This window comes from Sciurus vulgaris (genome assembly GCF_902686455.1).
Source record: "Sciurus vulgaris genome assembly, chromosome: 17".
Classification (NCBI taxonomy): Eukaryota; Metazoa; Chordata; class Mammalia; order Rodentia; family Sciuridae; genus Sciurus; species Sciurus vulgaris.
Window position 1 is genome coordinate 72,505,468 of NC_136478.1, and position 19,911 is coordinate 72,525,378.

The following is a 19,911-nucleotide window of genomic DNA, read 5'->3' on the forward strand; positions in this document are numbered from 1 at the left end:
TTCCGTGAACATCTCACTGCTCTGCGTGGGAGTCTTTGTCTGCTGCCACCCTGGAGGAGGGACTCCACCCTGTAGCAGACTGAATGCCACTGAGCATCTCTCAGGTGCTAGCACTCTTCTGCCAGAGCCGGACAGGGCAGCCCTCTGGCCATCGTGTGCTCCGAGTGGGGCAAGCAGCCTGGCAACTAGGAGATGAACAAAGCGACTTCAGGCTTCTGTTAAAATACCCAGGTGGTGCCATGGGAGGGCTGTGTGTGCTGGGGAGATGTTTCAAGAGGGTCACTGGGAAAGGACAGAGGAGGAGGGCCATCTCAGTGGACACTGGCAGGAAGAGAAGGAAACAGTGACAAGAGGAGAAGCATCTCAAGGGCATGGGGGAGCAGGTACAAAGGCCCAGGGCCAGAAGGAAATGGCAGTGTCACAGAAGAGAGGGTCTTCTGGACTGTGCTTGGCAAGCCAAAGCGTGGAAGGAGATGGGGACACAGGCAGCCAAGAGCAAGCCCAGGCAGGAGCCGGTAAAAGGGGGCAGTGATGCAAACACCCAGGCAAAGAGCAGAGGCCCTGAGGTGGGGGATGGAGCTGCGTGGAGCAGAGTCCACAGAGGCAGGCAGGGGCCAGGCCAGCGGCTGAGGTCACTCGACTTCATTCCCGGCTCCTGCGCGCTACAGGGTCTGGTCTGCCCTTGGCCGAGATCCCCAGGGCTCTGCGCCCCTTGCGCCCAGGCGGCGGGTGCGCAGCAGACACAGCCGCGCCAGCGCCTCCTCCTTCCTCTCCCCTCCCAGGCTTCCTCCGCCGGCCACGCGGCAGCACAGCAGGCCCATGCCCGAGGCCCGGGCGCCCCCGGGCGGCCCCGCAGTCCCGGCCTGGGCCAACCAGAGCGGCGCGCGCGACTTCGTGCTGCTGGGCTTCGCGCACGTGCCCGCGCTGCGCCCGCTGCTCGCCGCGCTCTTCCTGGCGCTCTTCCTGCTGGCGCTGCTGGGCAACGCGCTCATCGCGCTGCTGCCCGGCCTGGACCCCGCGCTGCGCGCGCCCATGTACTTCTTCCTGCGCCAGCTGGCCCTGGTGGAGCTCTGCTTCTCGCTGGACGTGGCGCCGCGCCTGCTGCTGACCCTCCTGCGGCCCGGACGCGGCGTGTCCCCCGCCGCCTGCGCCCTGCAGCTGCTGCTCGTGCTGTCGTGCGTCACGTCCGAGTGCTTCCTGCTGACCGCCATGGCCTGGGACCGCTTCGTGGCCATCTGCAGGCCGCTGCGCTATGGAGCCATCGTGAGTGCCCGGCGGTGCCGCCTGCTGGCCGCCGCCTGCTGGCTGGCGGGAGTCCCCGTGGCGCTGGTCTTCACCATATGGTTGTTCAGCTTCCCCTTCTGTGGGCCCCGTGGCATCCGCCACTTCTTCTGTGACATCGCCCCTCTGCTGAGCCTGGTGTGTGCGGACACCAGGGTCTTCGAGGCCCACGTGTTGGTGGCCACGGTGTTGATCATGTTCGTTCCCTTCTGCCTGATAGCTACATCCTACGCCAGGATTCTGGCTGCTGTCCTGCGGATGCCCTCCGCCTCGGGGCGCCTCAAGGCGCTGTCCACCTGCGCCTCCCACCTCATCGTGGTGATTCTGTTTTACGGCACCACGGGGGTCATCCACTTGCGCCCCAAGGCCAGCTACTCTCCTGAGAGCAAGCAGGTGGTGTCCCTGTCCTACACCCTGGTGACCCCCATGCTCAACCCCCTCATCTACAGCCTCCGGAACAAGGAGGTGAAGGCTGCCCTGGGGCGCGTGTGTGGTCAGAGAAGAGGTACCCACATTCCATGACCCCATCCCTGATTCCACTCACCCAACTGATTGCTAGTGACCCCACCCTAGTAGTCTGTAGGGACCCCATTGTGCACCAGAGGGAACTCTGCCTCCTCCTGGGGCTCCCCAGTGACCCTGAACCCAGCCATCCTTCCCCTGGGCTCCAAGTGTCAATCACCTAGGATCTGTTCCTGCTGATGGACCATGAGCTGGACCCAAGGCCAAAAGCTTGGAGACAGTATGTTTGCTGTGGAAGCCCTGTTGCCAGCGTTAGCGAATCTCTCTCTCTCTCTCTCTCTCTCTCTCTCTCTCTCTCTCTCTCTCTCTTACACACACGACATGCAGTTGAACTGTGACTTCAGATAAAGGAGAGGTTGGTTTGAGTGTCAGTACATCTCGTTGTTTGTTTGAGAGTCTCGCATGCCCACATGGAGGGTTGCTCGTTTCTGTGGCCATCCCCATGAAACAGTCTTGTGCCTTAAAACAGCATGCACTCATTATCTCACCATTCTGGAGGCTGAGAGTCTGACATGGTCTCACTGGGCTAAGGTCTGGGTATTGGCAGAGCTGGGCCCCCCTCTGGAGACCCTGGGGAAGAACCATGGGGTTCCTCTGGAGGTGCCCACATTCCCTGGCTCTGGCCTCTGACTGCCATCCTCAGAGCCTGCAGTGCGGAGCTGAGTCCTCACCATGTTCTCTGACCTCTGCCTCCCTCCCTGGTGCCGAGGACCTTGTATGACATCACTCGCACCAGGATGACCCAGGGCATCCCTCGGCATCACCAGACCCTTAGCTTGGGCACACCTGCAAAGTCCCTTCTGCCATGATCACAGGCCATGGGTGTTAGGACTTGGACATTTTGAAGGGAGGGTTATTTTCCCTACTGTACCTGCCCCCTTGAGGGCCAGCCTTGAAACAAAAAACACCCTGAGGAATCTGAGCCGAGCAGTTTCCACGCTGTGCTGGCGAGCTGGATTCAGCGGTAGATACCTCAGGTAGGTCTACCTCTGGGCAGCTGTTCCATTGCAGCTTCCCACCTCGCACATCCTACAGTTGTTCTTGAGAACCACGTGAGGGAAAGCGGGGGAAGTGGCCTGGTCCAAGGCCCCTGGAGAACCGTCCTTCAAGACCAGTCAGTGTGAATCTCATCCTTTTTGTGGGGACCAACAAAACCTGACCTCTTTCCCAACGTACATGAACTTGGGATTAGGGACTTCCGTTGCCTTCTTGCCCCTGAGAACAGGACCATCATAAGTGAACCACGAAGAGAGAAATCTGGCCGTGATCCATGCTGAGTTCCTATCCTAGTGTTAGGAACCAATAAATTTCTGTTTTGCTTAAGCTACCGTTGGTTGGGATTTTTTCAGCAAGAAGAGGTATGCCCAGTTCCTGTGTGTGCTTCCTTCCCCAGAGTGTCCACAAGCCTTCCCTGTACTAATCACGGGATGTGCTATTTGTTCCTTGTGTTGACTGTGGCCTCGCCTCCGGGGGCACTACTTAGCTGGTCACCTATTTTACAGTCTTGCCGATCGGAGGGGTCATTAGCATCCTGGCACGTTGAGCTGTGTGCTCACCTGTGGTTCCATAAACAGGATGGACTCTCGGGAAAGGCATTTTGCAATCACAGCACAGAAACTAATAACTGGACTAGGGCGAGGGTACAGCCCCAGGTCTTGTTTGCTTCATCTTCTTGTTGCATCACTGTACCTGTTTGCACCACCTCCTCCAGTAAGAGCCAGGTCCACGTCCGCCTTCCCCCTCTCCTGCCACTCTGGCCATCTTGATTCTTCCCGTGACTCCCGCTTTCTCCACTGCAGGGCTTCCGTGGCCGTTCTTTCCCCTCCCATCCCCTTTGCTGGGTAGTGTGGGCTGAACTGTGTTCCATTCCTCCAATTCATACGTCGAAGTCCCAGCCTCAAGACCTCTGAACGTGGCCCTGCTTGGAGATGGGCCCTTTGAAGACCTGGCTAAGTCAAATGGGGTCTTCGGGATGAGTCCTGATCCCGTATGAGTGGTGTCCTTGTAAGACGAGACTCGGTTGCTGACGCGGTCTCCTTTGGACCTGTGAGCTCTGCGTCTACGGATCCCACTTTGGGTTGGACACACTTGAAGGAAGCGTCAGCACTGAACACCTCGTGCCTGTTTTCTCGTTATTATTGCCCCGAATGCAGAGTGAGAGCTCTCTGCACAGCGTCACCTTGTGTGGGTAGGCCGCCACCCGCGGCTGGTGAACTCACGGTAGGAGGTGCAGGTTTACAGGCAGGCGCAAGCCACATCACCTAATGGCTCCAGTGCCCGCAGATCAGTGCCCTCTGGGGCCCAGGCAGCCCTTCTGTGCAGGATGAAGGTGGCCACGGTGAAAGTCCATGGGAGGACACAGAGAAGATGGCCACCTGAAGCCAAGGGAGAAGCTCTGGAACAGCCGCCACCTCCAGTCTCCATCTTGAACTTCAGGTCCTGGAACCACAACATGTCTGTCACCTCTGCCACCTGGCAACACACCTGGTACCTCCCGTTGCCCCTCAACGTTTCCACTTGAATACCCCTGGGCACCGTGTCTGAGACAGCAGGCAGTCCTGCCGTGACAGGTGCCCCTGCCCTACCCTGCTGCCCTTGGCCAGCTGCCCCTCACACATTGTTCCTTGTTGTGGGAGACACGGCTCCCACACTGGTCAGCTGTGGGGACCCTGCCTGGAGCCGTTCATTACACCTGATCTGCGTGGGCGATTTCGGACTCTGACCTTGGTGCAGGACCCTCCCTCCCTCCCCTCTCCTCTACTCCTCTGTCTCCCTCCACTCTCCCTCCCTCCCTCCTCCCTCCCTCCTCCCTCCCCCTCTTTCCCTCCTCCTTCCCTCCTCCTCCCTCCTCCCTCCCTCCTTCCTTCCTCCCTCCCTCCTCCCTCTTATGCATAGCATGCAGTGGGTGCTATGTAACTGTTAAAATGGCGAGGAGACCGATATGAATGGGTTTGGAAAGACAAACTATGATAGAATTAAGTAAAGTCATGATAACAGTGTGGGTAGTGTGACTGTTTATGGAGAATGAAGGTATAGACAGCTGTATATCTTTGTGGAGTAAGACCTCTGGGAAGGTATGAGTCCTTTCCTGCTTTACCCCTGGTTGGCTGATTTGGAAGGGAAGGAATGCAGGCTGAGTATCATCTATCAGGAATGCTTGGTACCAGAACTGTTGGATTTTGGGTTGTTCTGGATTCTGGAGTATTAGCTGTTGCATACGTGTGCAGTGAGGTGTCTTGGGGTGAGACTCAAGTCTAAACCAAGGACCACCATTTCTCATAGACTTCGTACACAGAGCCCGAAGACACTCGATACACTAAGTTAAATATTTTTGTGCAGGACACGGCTTCATGGTGTGGAGTTTTCCGTCAGGGGTGTCTAGTTGGTGCTCGAAACTTTTTGGAATCTGGAGCATTTCAGATCAGGGACGCTCAACCCATATTTATTTCCATAAGACTCAAATTTGTTATAAAAAGCAAATATTTGTTTTGTAAGTGAAACAATTAAAACAGAACAACCTCTGTCTAAGTCCACAGCCCTCACTTTTAGACGAGTAGAAGAAAGGGCACAGGGTCACAGGGGAACTGGAAGCGGCTCTCAGAGAGGCATTTGTACGCCGATGTCACAGCAGCAGAACTCACACTGAACCAAAGGTGCAAGCAGCCCAAGTGTCCAGCCATGGACACGGACGGTGGGTGCAGAAGAGGGTGAACACACGTGGACGCGTGCTATCCAGCCACACCCATGCTAAGACCACCTGAGATACCACGCCAAGTGCCACCAGCGGCCTCAAAGGACAGCTGCAGGGGACGCCCTCTGCAGGGGTGGCCAGGGAGTCACATCCACAGAGACAGGGCAAGACGTGCCTGCCAGGGCCCAGGGCGCGAGGGGCACTGGGCGGGTACAGAATCTTAGCTCTGCGATAGGCGGAGCCTCGGGGGCGGTGATGATGGTGGCCGAGCAGTATGAGCATGTGGCGCCACCAACGCTCAAGGACCATCGAGGGCGAGCCCTGCTCAGTGGGTTTGCCATCTTGTAAAGAAACCCAGAAAGGAAAAGGGGGTTGGGGTGAGAGATGAGGGAGCTAATGGCAGCTCCTCCAGCTCTCAGCCTCCGGGTGACTGACTCGAGGGCAAGGGCGGGAGGCTCTCCAGCCGAGGATGGGAAGCAGCCGTGGTGACTCGGGGGTGAGCTGGGTGTTCTGGTGGGGACATGCCTGCAGACAGCCACAGCAGGAGGCAGGACAGCTGGCTTGGGCTGGGTGGGGCCCGAGGGCCGCGTGGACGGAGCCTAGTTCATACCAAGGTTGCTTTACCCTCCTCCACACGCCCAGGGTGCCTGGCATGGGCGGCTCCTGACCTGCGGGGAGGGAGGCAGCCTCAGGGCTCCTGGACGTGCCTCTCCGTTCCCCTCCCCAGGAAGTCCCCACAGGCCCTGACCAGTGACTGTCCTCTGCTTCCTCGCTCCCTGGCCCCATCTGTTTCCACGTCCGCCTTTCTGCAGACCTTGGGGGCAGGAACAACGCCCGACTCGCTTACGTCCTCAGCATACTCAGCACGTCCTAGAGCAGGCGTCCTATGAATGCACGCCTCTCAACGGGGCCTGAACATGGGCTTCGCATCAGGAGTGCCGTGGCCCTGCTCCCTCAAGCCCAACAAAGATTCAGTAAAAACCTTTCCTGCCTCCCATTTAATCCCACAGAGATCAGAGCGGCCTCAGGGGCCCTCCGTTGTGGTTCAAGGTTGAGCTCGCCCCTGCTTGCAGACTGGCGGTGGGGTGGAGACCGAGCAACTCCAGACACGCACAGAACGGGCGTGGAGCGAGGGGCGTGGAGCAGGCCCAGCTCAGCACGGGACAGTGGGGCCGCTGCTCAGGATTCCGAGCTCAAGTGGGCATCCAGCCGCTGGCCACTGACCAGAGACCCAGTGGCCGACAGAGGCCACCTGCCCCTGTCTGAGAGGCACATCTTGCTGGAGCCCTTGGGGTAGGAGGCTGGGAGTCCCGCGGCGGGAGGAGGGCTCCACACCGGGAGAGAAAGGGAGCTGCCCTCCCTGCTGGGCTCCAGGTTTGCCTGCGGGGACACGCGGGTGCTCCTGCGACTGGCTGAACACCGGACTCTCATTCTACACTTGGAGGAACCGCCTTTCTCCTGAAGAGCAGCTTATTTATTTGTTTTTAATGCCTGCTCCTTCGAAGTCAGCAGGGCAGGGTTTGGAAGTGGAGACCCGGTCCACGATCATAAAGCCTTGATTCTCTCGGTCATACCGGGATTTCTCCAGGACAAGGTTGGAAAGGGCTGCTGGGTGGGCAGGAAGTCTGCTGGGTTTCCCTAGCTGGGACTCCGGGGTGCCCCACCTGCCTCTGCTGGGCACCTCGCTCCCCCTGGTGACCCACCTCTGCCCGAGCTCTAGCTCTCAGGCCAGCAAAGACGGCATCTGCGTGAGGTTTTCCCAGCCCTTCTGAAGTGCCTACGCCTTCCCAGCCGTGCCAGGCCGTTCTGTTCCCCATTCACGGGATGCCTCTGCCAAGAGCAGACTAAATGACTCCACCACAGTGCATCTAGTTGAGGCCAGGCAAAAGGACAGAGTCACTAGTTCAGACATGTGCCAGGTCTTTCACCTGCTGCAGTCAAAGAGGAATGACCACGGGTTCCGAATCAGGTAGACCGGGTGTGATTGCTGGATTTGCTACTTAGTAACTGTGAGTTGTTAAGAGTCTTTACCTCTCTGAACTGTTTTCTCTTCTGCAAAAGGTAGACAGCAATGCTTCACTCACCTGGGTTAGTAAAACCACATATCCATTGTAGTCCATGCCTATATTTGGATGGCATATTACTTAATACTAACAGATAATACTTATTGCTTGCCATGAACCAGAAAATCGATGACGGCAGCCCCCCAGGTACCAACCCCTCTCGCTGTAGTGTGCACAGAAGGAACCCGAGGCTCTGGAGGACTGCAGGCTGTCTGCAGCGGTGAACTGGAGGGTCTGTATTCAAAGCTGGCCCTCTCTGACCCTCACGGAATGGCAGGCGTATTCTGGAGTCATGATGAGGATAATTCCATCCCTTCTTTCCAGAAGAGGCTCTTGGAGTATACAGGTTGAGAAGCTTGTTAGAGTTTAGCCAGCAAGAGGCAGAGGGGAAAGTCTCTGTAGGCAGACAAGTCAATTCACCGCCCACCCCACTGTGCTGCGGGCACATAGCGCTGCTGGATGGGTGCTCCCAGGGGCAGGCGAGCCTTCTAACCATCCTCCAGTGCCCATCTGGACTGAAGAATTCCAGAAGGAGCATTTGAAAGTAAATCTCTTATTTTTTAAAAAAAAGATTTTTTTTCAGTTGTTGATGGACCTTTATTTTACTTATATGTGGTGCTGAGAATTGAACCCAGTGCCTCACACGTGCTAGGCAAGTGCTCTACCACTGAGCACGACCCCAGCCCCAATTGCTTGGTTCTAAAGTGAGATAAGAAGGGGAGAAAAAAACAGGAAGAACACAAGTCACCTCTTGGCATCTCACATAACTGGCTGTGAGGTGTGAATCATGGAAGAGGTGAGTCTGCAGCTGGGTGAGGACAACTCCAAACAGAAGGGACGGGGAGAGTCCTATGGGAGGGGCGGGGAGGGGGCCAGGGAGGGGACAGGAGAGGGGACGAGGGCAGCCAAGGAGTTCTTACAACCCGGAGGGGTCACCTAGTGCCAAGGACGTGGGACTGGGGCCACAACCAGACCCAGCATGTCCACACCCAGGCCCTGGACAGCTCCTGCATGGGGACAGTCTCAGTGGACAGGGATCGCTTGCTTCAGGACTTGGGCTGCTCCGGGCTCCACAGGCTGAAGGCAGCTCCTGGTTGTGTGCCAAGTGCACTAACCTTGCTGCTTTGCTCGTAGTTATCTGCAGCTAGATTCACGGCCAGGGGAGTCCACGCCCAGAGAAGCAAGGCCACTGGACGTGGCTTTGAGACGCGTCTCCCTGCAGACCGGGCTGAGCAGGCGGCTGCGCCATGTGAAGGCCTCGAGCGCACCAGACCTCCTCGTCCCTGTGAGGGTCAGGGAGCTCTGCGCAGGATGCTGGGTCCTGCCCCCATGTCCTCTTCTTGGTTTCCACCTCGACAAAGTGGGGATATCATGCTGAGGGCCTTCAAGTGCCCCTGCAGCCCAAGGGCTCCCCTCCTGGGGTGGGAGAATGACTCCTTTGTCCACTTGGGCCAACATGTTTCTAAAACAAAAACAGTGGGTGGTCTCTGTTCCGCATGCTGCTGTGGGTCCTGGGGAGGAGATTGGGCCCCTCCTCCTTGGCTTCCACCTCTTTAGAATGGGGGCCCCGACACGTTCCTGTGGGCTGAGATGGGGATGAGGTACCAGTGTGGATGGTCATGAGCCCCGGTCACTGGCACCTGGTGCACCTGAGAAGCGGGACCGTCCTCTCTCCAGGTTCATGTGGACCCTCAGAATCTCAGGGTCACCGCGTCCCGGGGCTCGAGGTGAAGTGATTTCCTGGAGGGCCTCTGAGGGGGAAAGCGGCATGTCCAGGACCCAGACGTGCCTGACCGACTTAGGAAAACCCGCGGAGGCAGAGGACAGAGTAGGCTGGGTGCACAGGCACCTGTGCCCTTGTGGTGGGGCCAGGTCCTCTTCCTGGGCGCGGGAGGACCTGCCTCTGCGACCTCACGTGGCTCACAGCTGCAGTCGGCTCACACCTGGATATTTTAGGAAAGATGCACCAGAAATTAGTGAGGGCCGTTCCTTCTGCCAAGCAGAGTAAAAGTGGAGGGAACGTTGTCTTTTCTTGTATGTCCTGCAGTATCATTTGTTTTCCATTTTTTATATTTGTGACTTAAAAATCTCTCAAATTAAGTCAATTAAAATATAAACAGGGAAATATAATTTTCTTTCAAGATGATTTCAAGGCTTAAAAAATCAGACGGTGAGGTTCTGGCATTTCAATCAACCACACGGCCCAGTCTTCTCTGTCCCGGCCACGCCAGCCAGCAGCACGGCGGCAAGGATGAGCTTGACTTCCGTAGCTTCGGGTGGCTAGGGGATGGTACGGCCAGGGGTCTTCCCGATGTTGCTGGGGATGGTTTTCCTGTCCACCGACACCAGTGTCTAGGGAGCCCTGTGTGTGGATGCCCCTGCGCTCCACCGGTGGGAAGGGGGGCTCCTGGGTCTGCACCTCCACAGAGCTCTTGCTGGTGCCGATGCTGTTGGTCCAGCCCCTGTGAGAGGAGGTCCTGGGCCACACCACAGACACTCCGTGCTTTGAAAGCCTGTGCTGCCCCTTTCGCAAAGAGTTTACTTACAGGAGGCACCGGTTGGTTAGGGAACCAGGTGGAGCTGATTTGAAACGTCTCAGTGTCTTCTCTTTAAAGCCGTAGCATAAGGAACCTGGTGTTGGATCCACCCGCTCTGCAGGGATCGAGAAACGATCATTGACAGCATTTGTTCAAGCATCTCTATGCCAGAAGCTTAGGTGTATGTGACCATCAGCATCTTAAACCCAGAGTCTCTGGAGGGGAGACAGAGCCCCCTCCAGAAGAAAGCAGAAATCAGTCTTCCATTGGCTTTTCTAGAAAAGCGACAGCTGATTCTTTCCTCTGATAAATGGTAAATTTCACCGCTAGTCGCTATTGAACCGGTAGATAATCAGACTCAGAATGAGGGAGAAGAGAACCATGCTCTACTCCAGGAGGTCCCGGGAACCTCGGACACCCCCTGTAGAGTTTTCAGGGCCACCTGAAATCGTCATCTAAAGCGATGACTCCTTCGTGTTGACCTCCCGCCCCACACCTTCCTGGCACTGGGGATTGACCCGGGGTGCTGTACCATGAACCACCCCCAGCCCTTTTTACTTTCATGTTGACACAGGGTCTCCCTGGGGTGCTGAGCCTGGCCTGGAGCTTTGGTCCTCCTGCCTTGGCCTCCCGAGTGGCTGGGATCACAGTGTGCCCCAGCCCGGCTTCCCTCTGTCTTCTCCTGTGACCTCCACGGAGCTCCTGGGAGCCAGCACCACTGGTCCCACTGTGTGCAGGGACCACCACCACGTCAGGACTGTGATGAGCAGAAAGGCAGGACTCCCGGCAGAGGTGGCGCTGCCATCGTGCTGTGTTGGGCCCCTTTTGTTGCCACCGCCACGGGAGGGGTGGCCCTGGCCAGCCCAGTGTGCCAGCCAGCCCTGTCCCTGCCGTGGCCCCTCCTGAGGAGCCGGCCTGACCCGACCCCCATTGTTCACCAGGCTTGCACGGTCCTCCCACAGGACCTCAGGGCAGAGGCCCTGTGCTGGCATGGAGGCTGAGCCGCACCGTCCTCCCCTCGGGAGGCTGACCACCCAAGTGGAGAGACAACGGAAACTCCAATGAATGGGCAGGTGCTTGAAAGGCTACCTGCTGATTGCTTTGAAAGGACATAGTGGGGACAGGAAGAAGGAGGACAAGGCAGGATTTTCAGGAAGGGCTTATCTGAGGATCCAGCATTGAAATGGATGCCAAGGAAATTCAGAATTCCAGAAATGGGAAAAGCAAGTGTGGGCAGAAGAGTGTTCTAGACAGAAGCGACTGCTCACTGGAATTCCTTAAGGCTGGGGTGGAGGATCCTGGGACCTCTGGGGACACGGGAGGGCTGTGGGGGGTCGAGGGGTGGGGGATAAGAAGCGCGGTCTGAGGTGGACCTGCAGCAGATGGCGAGCATCAGCACGCAGGCCAAGAGGGTCCTGGAAGGAGCTCCTTTATCCCAAGGGCAATGGGGACCCACGAGAGTCTTCAGTGGAGAGCAGTGGCCCTGCGTGCTCCTGTCTTTGATGACCCCGTGGGCAGCCACGTGGGAAAGGAGACAGAGGGCGAGTTTGAAGCTGGCAGACCTGGTCAGAGTCCTTAACCAGCGACTTCCCTCCGGGGCCAGGCAACACGCAGAGAACTTGGCAGAGTGTGTCATTGATGTGCTTTGTTCTTAGATGGAGCCGTCTCTGGAGCTGGCCAACATGACCAGGGTCCAGCAGTTCGTCCTGCTGGGCTTGTCCACCAGGCTGGGCATCAGGGATGTCCTGTTTGCCGTCTTCCTGGCTCTCTACCTGCTGACCCTCCTGGAGAACACGGTCATCGTCTCCCTCATCTGCAGCCACAGTGAGCTCCGCAAGCCCATGTACTTCTTCCTGGGCAACCTCAGCTGCCTGGAGATGTGCTACGTGTCCGTCACCATGCCCACCCTGCTGGCGGGGCTGTGGATGGGACCCTACCGCATCTCCTTTGTGGCCTGCATGACCCAGCTGTTCTTCTTCATAGTCCTCATCTGCACGGAGTGCACCCTCCTGGCCTCCATGGCCTATGACCGCTACGTGGCCATCTGCCACCCTCTGCACTACCCACTGCTCATGCGGCCCCAAGTTTGCAGGGGCTTAGCCCTAAGCTCCTGGCTGGGGGGGCTGCTGGTCTCGGTGGTCAAGACCTCGTGCATCGCCAGCCTGTCCTACTGTGGCCCCAACGTTCTCAACCACTTCTTCTGCGACGTCTCCCCTCTGCTCAACCTGTCCTGCACCCACGTGGCCCTCACGGAGCTGGTGGACTTCATCTCCGCCATCGTCATCCTCTGGGGCTCCCTTCTTGTGGCACTGGCCTCCTATGTGGCCATTGGTAGGACTGTGCTGCGCATGCCCTCGGCTGCTGCCCGCCACAAGGCCTTCTCCACCTGCGCCTCGCACCTGGTGGTGGTGGGCATCTTCTACTCAGCCACCATCTTCATCTATGCCCGCCCCAGCCGTGCAGAAGCCATGGACTTTAACAAGGTGCTGTCTGTGGTCTACACGGTGGTCACGCCCCTGTGCAACCCCGTCATCTACTGCCTGCGCAACAAGGAGGTGCAGGCAGCTTTCCGCAGAAGCCTGCACTGACCGGAGGTTGCCCTGGTGGCCACGGCTGGGCAGCCTCAGAGGGCCAAGCCCCTGCTTTCCCCTGGGATGTGAGGCACACCAGAGCCGCACCCTCCCCACACCTACCTTCTCACAGCCCCGCACCGTCACCACCATCTCACTCGCTGCCTCGGAAGAAAATAAGGGAAGGACGTCATTCTCAACAGCTGCCTCAAGGTCCCACCCTGAGAACCCCCTGTCCCCCTGCCACCTCTTTAGAGGCACCTGCCTGGGCTCTTGTGGAGATGGAACCAGACATCACCTGTGCTTCTGGTGACTGGCATTGTCCCCTGGTGTGACATCTGAGGTTCGTGTGTATACAGGGTGATGAGTACTCATTCCTTCTAAGGACTGAGTTACGTTCTGGAATGTTCCATGGTGCTCCATAGTCTGATTTTCATCAGCTACTGACAGATCGGGGCTGCGTCCAGCCTTGGCTGTGGGGCTGATGCTGCTGTGCACATTTGCCCATGAGCTTTCGGGCGGTCAGGACTCCCGTTCTCTTGAGTTCTGCCAGGTGTGGATGTGCTGGGTCATGGGTTAACTCCAGTTCATTTCTTTTTTAATTGTTTTTAGTTGTCAATGGGTCTTTTATTTTATTCATTTATTTATAGTGTTGCTGAGGATCGAATCCAGGGCCTCGCACGTGCCAGGCAAGCGCTCCACCACAGAGCCATCTCTCCAGCACTCCAGTTAATTTTTGGGGGAAATGCCAGACCCTTTTCCAAGGTGGACAATACCATGCTTTAATGATATTAAGATGCCCCTGTGAGGGCAGGTGGGTGTCACAAACAGGAGATTTAGGGCTGGAGCCATGAGCCAAGCTCTTGGGTCCTGGTGGAACAACATTCACGTCATGGCCCGTCCTCCCGGGTGCTGGCATGAGCACCTGAACCTTCTTGGCCACCTGCTAGCATCACTTAGCAGCTTTAAATAGTGTCTACACTTTGACCCAGGCCTGCACTTCTGCAAATATCTCAAAAAAAAAAAAAAAAAAGAATCGAAGCATCATCCATAAAAATAAACGAGGCTGTTCTGCATCACGTTGTTTTAGGCATACACACCAGAAGGAGCGTAGACAATCACCAATCATAGTAAAATGTGAATGAACTGTGGCACCTCCATATCGTAAAACCTGAAGCTACTGAAAAAAGAATCAGTTGTATCTCTACGTATTGGTGGAAAGCCAGACTGTATTTGTAAATCAAAATGAGAATTTTAGAATATAATTTCAAAGTCATTGAATTTTTGAATTAGAAGCATTTAAATAAAAACTATATATGTCCACATATATCGGCATAGGGTTTTTGGAAGGTGCAGAAATAATTCAGGGAGAGGGAGGATTTTTGGTAAATTTCTGTAACTAAATTGGCATGATGTTTTCTAGGGTGCTTAGGCAACGCGTGAGTGTGCATGAACCGTGATGCAGCCCACAGCTACAAGAACGTCGTGCAAAGAAAAATAGTGAAGGGTGTTTGCAATGACTGTCGTCAAGACTCTCATAAGGCTTGGTGCCCTTCATGGAGGACTGTGGAAAGAGCTCTCTGTGCATCGACCGAGCCAATTAAAAAGGCCAGCACGTCCACCCAGGCAACCAAGAGCCACTTATGAAACGAGCTTATCACTGTGCGAGGCGTGTTGTGCTGTGGAAAAGTCCGGTTGAAACCAGCCAAACACTGTGCTCTAGTCTGTGACTGCCACATCAGGTCGTCAATGTGGCGATATTTCGGGGTGACCGTCCTGGTGTGGAGGACCTCGCAGGCCTGGCTGTGCTTCCTCCTTTGCTGGCCGTTGACAATTTCTGTGAGCACATATTGCTTTGGGAAGAAAAATTTACTTTGTAATATTAAAAACAACTTCTGCCAGGGACAGAGTGGAGCCCCTCACTGGGCATGGAGGACCCTGCTGGGGGGCAGCTTCAGCTCTGTGGCACCAGCCTTCCCAGTGCGCCTGCTCCACATTCCTGGTGGCTTCGCACCTGCTGTTCCGCCTGCCAGGAGACCCTGCCCTTCCTTGCCCTGCCAGACCCAGCTGCCGGCGACTCCCTTACAGAGTGGGGCAGGCGGTGAGCTCACCCTCCCATCCTACGCAGCCCTCGGTTCACACCAGCTGGAAATGCAGAGCCGGCCACCCTGGGGCAGCACGTCCCTCTGCTGCTGCCCAGAGCCCCGCTTGGAGCAGCGCCCGGCACACCCAGGAGCTTCCGGAGGTGGTGGGGACAGGGACCACCCGCTGAAGGAAGGCCACGTCCTGGATCCTCAGGTGCAGCGACTGCCGCCGTCCTGGCACCCACTGCTTCTAGAGAGCTCTCTGGACTGCTGACCATCGGGGGTCACCAGGGAGGGATGGCAGGCGGAGCCGCTGAGCACCTCGGCGCTGCTCCTCCGCTGAGTCTCAGCAGAAGGCCCTCCAAGTCTCAGCCAGGACCCCAGCCACTCAGAGCTGCCCCCAGCCCTCGGGACAGGACGTGACCCCAGCCCGAGCAGGAGCATCGCGACCCTGCCCACACACAGAGGGACACTCCTGGACATCACCAGCCCCAGGGCTGGCCTGGGCCTGGGGTGGAGCAGGGAAGGGCGGCACGGGGGCCTCGAAGAGCCTGGGCCTGAAGCCAGGCCTGGCCACGTGTGGACCGTGAAGGGAGGGGACACCCACAGAGGGGGCAGCGAGGACTCGGGAGCCCATCCAGGCTGGCGCCAGGGCCCCTCCCCACACTGGAGCCCGGGTGCCGGGGGCAGGAGCCAGGGTCCTGAGGCCACTGCAGCCTGCCCTCTGCCCCTCGGGGACCAACCTGTCCTCACTCGCCACCACGTCTTCTCCGTGTCAGAGATGCACCGCAGAGTCCACGGAAAAGCCGGAGGCGCAGCCGCTGTCTCCAGGAGGGACGCGGGAGCAGAGACCTGGTGCCCTTCCTCACTGGGAGCCACAATGCCACAGTCCTGGCCCCACTTTGGGCACCAGAAGCAGGAGGAACATGAGGGCAGATTGGCACTGGAGTGGCCACGGCTGTAGAGCACCACCCACGTGACCTGGAGCTCCTGCCCCTCTCTGAACTTCAGGCTCCTCTTCGCCCTGGGATCATGGTGGTCCTGCCCCAGCATGTTTGACTGACGGCTGCCTGAGGCAAAACCCACACAGTGCTCTGCACTCAGGTCGGGGGAGCCCACGTACTCCTAAACAGCCAGCCCTGCACTGTCCCCTGCCCCGGCGCACACCCTGGCAGCCTGCTGCCCCTGAGAGAGGTGTGTGCAGCAGAGGCGGGAGGAGGAAGCCCCTGCCCAGCTAAGGCTCCTGGGTGTGGAGTCCCCGGCTCCTCCTCCTCCCTGTGTCCAGCGTTCTGAGATGGTGAATGCTCCTGCAGAGTCTCTGCAGTACCCGTGTCCACCTGAGGTGCTCTGTGTTGGGAAGGCCGGTGGGTGCTAAGAACTGTGATCCTGGACCCCAGCTGCATGGTTTGCAACTCTGCCTGGCTCTGTCCACTGCGGGTGGCCAGGTGTGGAGGGCTCTGCCAGCCCCTGGCCGGAGCTCCCGTGGGAGAGGCAGGCACAGATCACTCTGACATCTCCATCAGGAGAGAAGCCGGCAGCTAAGTGCTTTGGCCTGGCAGCAACATCAGTGGCCATGGCCAGGACCTGCCCTCCCTGGTCCAGGAGGCCCGACCCTACACTGTCCCTGGAGGCAGAGGGCTGGAGACACCAGGAGCTCAGACCTCCCCAGGCTCCTCGGTGTCCAGACCCGCTGGTCACTGCTGTGGGAGTGAGAGTGAGCACGTGGTCACAGTGGTTGGCGCTGCCGGTGCACCCCACCCGCCAGCCCCTGCCTTATTCTTTGCATCTGGAGGAACTTCCCCCGTGCAGTTGATGAGTCCAGGGCACTCGGCGTCTCATGGCTTTTGTGGATGTTAACAGCTTGCCTTCCAGAATGTGCCACGAGGACAGGCAGCCCCGGACACGCACATTCACCCCAGGCAGGGTCAGCATGAACCGTCCCTTAAACAAAGTTCAGTCTTCCTGCTTCCCTTTCCTCGATGAGCTGTTTATTCAGTTATAAGGGTAATACAAGCAATCCAAAGAATTCGACACAAAATAGAAACGAAGCTGCGGGGGTCCCTCCCTGACCTGCCGCCCCTGCCCCACGGCCCTCAGGGCTGGTTCCCGCACACGCACGTGGGCCGCGCCCTTGGGGACCCCGTCCTCTCCCGTGCGTCACCGCCCCGTCCGCTCACCTGAGCGCATCTCTTACTTTTGAGTGCAGGACGCACCTGGCCGCCTCCCCCGTCGGGGACCCCGGGTCTGCTTTAGTGGCCCATGCTTGCGCGTTTTCAGAGAAGCGTGGCTGTATTAACTGATCTACTGGCGGTCACTTCCGTCATTGCCAGTCATTCCCCAAACCCCGCGGTACCGCGGATGCCGCGCTGTCCCGCGCAGGAGGGGTGTGGGCGGCCGGCGGTCTCCGCGCTCCAGGGCTGAGGCCGCGAGCCTCGCGTTTCCCGCCCGCGGGCTCTTCATCCGTAGTGTTCCGCTCAGGTCCTCCCTGCGGCGTTTCTTTCCTCAGGGTTGCTACCTGCCTAGAAACCTCCACCCGCGCTCTTGACCTGGCGCTTCCACTGGGCGGCGGGCGGCAGTTCTGGTGAGACTAGGCGGGGGCGCAGGACCCGCTGCATCACGGTGCGCACGGCCCGGTTGCGCAGGCAGTAGACTATGGGGCTGCAGGCGGGCGTGACCACCGTGTAGACCACAGACAGCACCTTGTTGAGGTCTGAGGACTCGACGCGGCCGGGCCGGGAATACATGAAGAGGACGGCCGCGTAGAAGACGCCCATCACCACCAGGTGCGAGGCGCAGGTGGAGAGGGCCTTGCGCCGCGCGGCGGCAGACGGCATGCGCAGCACCGCCATGCCGATGGCTGCGTAGGAGGCCAGCGCCACCAGTAGTGACCCGCAGAAGATGCCCACGGCGGAGATGAAGTCCACCAGCTCCGTGAGGGCCACGTGGGTGCAGGACAGGTTGAGCAGAGGGGAGACGTCGCAGAAGAAGTGGTTGAGAACGTTGGGGCCACAGTAGGACAGGCTGGCGATGCACGAGGTCTTGACCACCGAGACCAGCAGCCCCCCCAGCCAGGAGCTCAGGGCTAAGCCCCTGCAGACCTGGGGCCGCATGAGCAGTGGGTAGTGCAGAGGGAGGCAGATGGCCACGTAGCGGTCATAGGCCATGGAGGCCAGGAGGGTGCACTTGGTGCCGATGAGGGAGATGAACAGAAATAGCTGCGCTATGCAGGCTGAGAAGGACATGCGGCAGGGACTGGAGCTCAGCCCCTCCAGCAGGGTGGGCATGGTGACAGACACGTAGCACATCTCCAGGCAGCTGAGGTTGCCCAGGAAGAAGTACATGGGCTTGTGGAGCTCGCTCTGGCTGCAGATGAGGGAGACAATGACCGTGTTCTCCAGGAGGGTCAGCAGGTAGAGAGCCAGGAAGATGGCAAACAGGATGTCCCTGATGCCCAGCCTGGTGGACAAGCCCAGCAGGATAAAGCCATGGCTGCTGGACCTGTTGGCCAATTCCAGAGACCGCTCCATCTAAGTGAGAGAGAAACAGGTGTGTAGAGACCCTGCCTGTGCAATGTGAAAGGGCAGACCCCTGAAGATTCCTGGGACTTGCTGTGGGTTGACCACTGTGGGGAGGAGCCATGGCAAATTTCCGGGGCTGGAAATGGAAACATTACACCCAGGCTTGCCACGTCTGCCATCTGGGGCAAGACCCTCAGCCTGGAGGAGCCTCAGTCACTGTGTCTGTAAAGTGGAGGTGAATCCACTACCCACAGCAGTAGAGGAGGAGCTTTGCCCAGTGGGGGAACCTCGTTCCATTGCTTCTGATGACCCTAAGTGGCGTGTCCTGGCTGGATGTCTTCCCTCCCAAATCTCCCAGGACCTCAGAGATTGTGTGCACTGTCTTCAATAAAGCAGGACTCACAAGTATCTTCTGAGCACATACCCTTCTTACCTGGGTTAGTTTCCGAAGCAAATTTGCCAATGCTTATTAGAAAAAGGCACAGGAAGTAATGTTTTCCTAAAAAGACCCACGAGCAATTTCCTCCCTGAATATTTGTAAAGGCAGCTCCGTCCAGGAAGGAAAGAGAGAAACTACGCACACTGAACTTCACTTACGTGTCCTATTCTGGGCTTTCTAAATGCAGAGATCAATTTCTTTCCATACGTGTGACTCAGGCAGTGAGGACCTTATTCAAAGGATGGAGGTGTAGAAGCACGTTCCTTCTCTGTGCCACTACCATGGGGATCCAACTGGAGACACCCGGAGTAGGATATTTGGGCACATTTGTGACCTTATTACTGTATTCAATACTGAATAGTAACTTTGTATGCACTAAGTACCAGGTGCCTGAAACAGGGAGCAAAACCAATGTCTGTGATCTTTAGAAATTTATACTCTGGAGAGAGAGAGAGAGAAACAGGCAAAGAGAGAATCTCAGGTGATACAGGTCAGGAAGAAGCACAGCAGTGGATGGGCCATTCTGGAGGGGCCCATTTCAGAGGGGTGTCAGAGAGCACGTAGGGGCGGGAGCTGGGCCTGGAGCTTGCTCCTGACTGAGTCTGAGCGGGTGGGTGAGCTTTCCAGGTGCAGGAAAGCGCAACCCCATCAGGAAGGAGCCCAGCTGGAGGAGGGAGGCTGGAGGGAGGTGGGGGAGGGACTCTGTCTCCTCCCTGCTTCCCTGTGCCGCGCTGCGCCTCCACCCAGCTCGCTCTAAGCCTCTCCTGGTGTTCATTTCTTCCCGTTACATGTTCCCAGTGAGAATTGGGCCTCACAGGTAAACAGAGTAATGGATGGAGTGAAGCCCAGAGGCACACCTGCCCACTGGCTGGCTCTGTTATGGCACACACTGGGGCTGGGCAGGTCAGTGGACACCTCAGTGAGTCGCTCTCGGATTATCCACACTGGACACCTCATCACACCACATGACCACAGTCCCAGGTGAACTGAAGCTATGAATGTGAGGTGAGAATCCCGAAGGTCTTAGGAAACGATGTAGCTCTTTATGACCTTGGATACCTAGGAAACAACAACGAAAAAGAAAGTCACTTAAACCTGTCCACCTTAAATCTGAAAAATTCCGATCATCCAAAGAAAGTCTGACCACCACAACAGTTAAAAGTCACGAACTGGAAAACATGTTTATGCTACAGGTGACAAGGGCTT

General features: G+C 57.6%; 3 protein-coding genes across 3 annotated transcripts; 2 read left to right on the forward strand and 1 right to left on the reverse strand.

Annotated features, from left to right (window-relative positions):
- Positions 1-819: 819 nt before the first annotated feature.
- Positions 820-1,803, forward strand: LOC306648585 (olfactory receptor 10A7-like; the record flags this gene model as incomplete). The annotated part of the gene is made up of 1 exon (XM_079118745.1): positions 820-1,803. The coding sequence occupies one exon, from the start codon at positions 820-822 to the stop codon at positions 1,801-1,803; it is 984 nt and encodes a 327-aa protein (XP_078974871.1).
- A 9,946-nt stretch (positions 1,804-11,749) lies between these two features.
- LOC306647818 (olfactory receptor 6Z7-like) lies at positions 11,750-12,682 on the forward strand (the record flags this gene model as incomplete). The annotated part of the gene is made up of 1 exon (XM_079117340.1): positions 11,750-12,682. The coding sequence occupies one exon, from the start codon at positions 11,750-11,752 to the stop codon at positions 12,680-12,682; it is 933 nt and encodes a 310-aa protein (XP_078973466.1).
- A 4,585-nt stretch (positions 12,683-17,267) lies between these two features.
- Positions 17,268-18,275, reverse strand: LOC306648586 (olfactory receptor 6Z7-like; the record flags this gene model as incomplete). The annotated part of the gene is made up of 1 exon (XM_079118746.1): positions 17,268-18,275. The coding sequence occupies one exon, from the start codon at positions 18,273-18,275 to the stop codon at positions 17,268-17,270; it is 1,008 nt and encodes a 335-aa protein (XP_078974872.1).
- Positions 18,276-19,911: the final 1,636 nt, after the last annotated feature.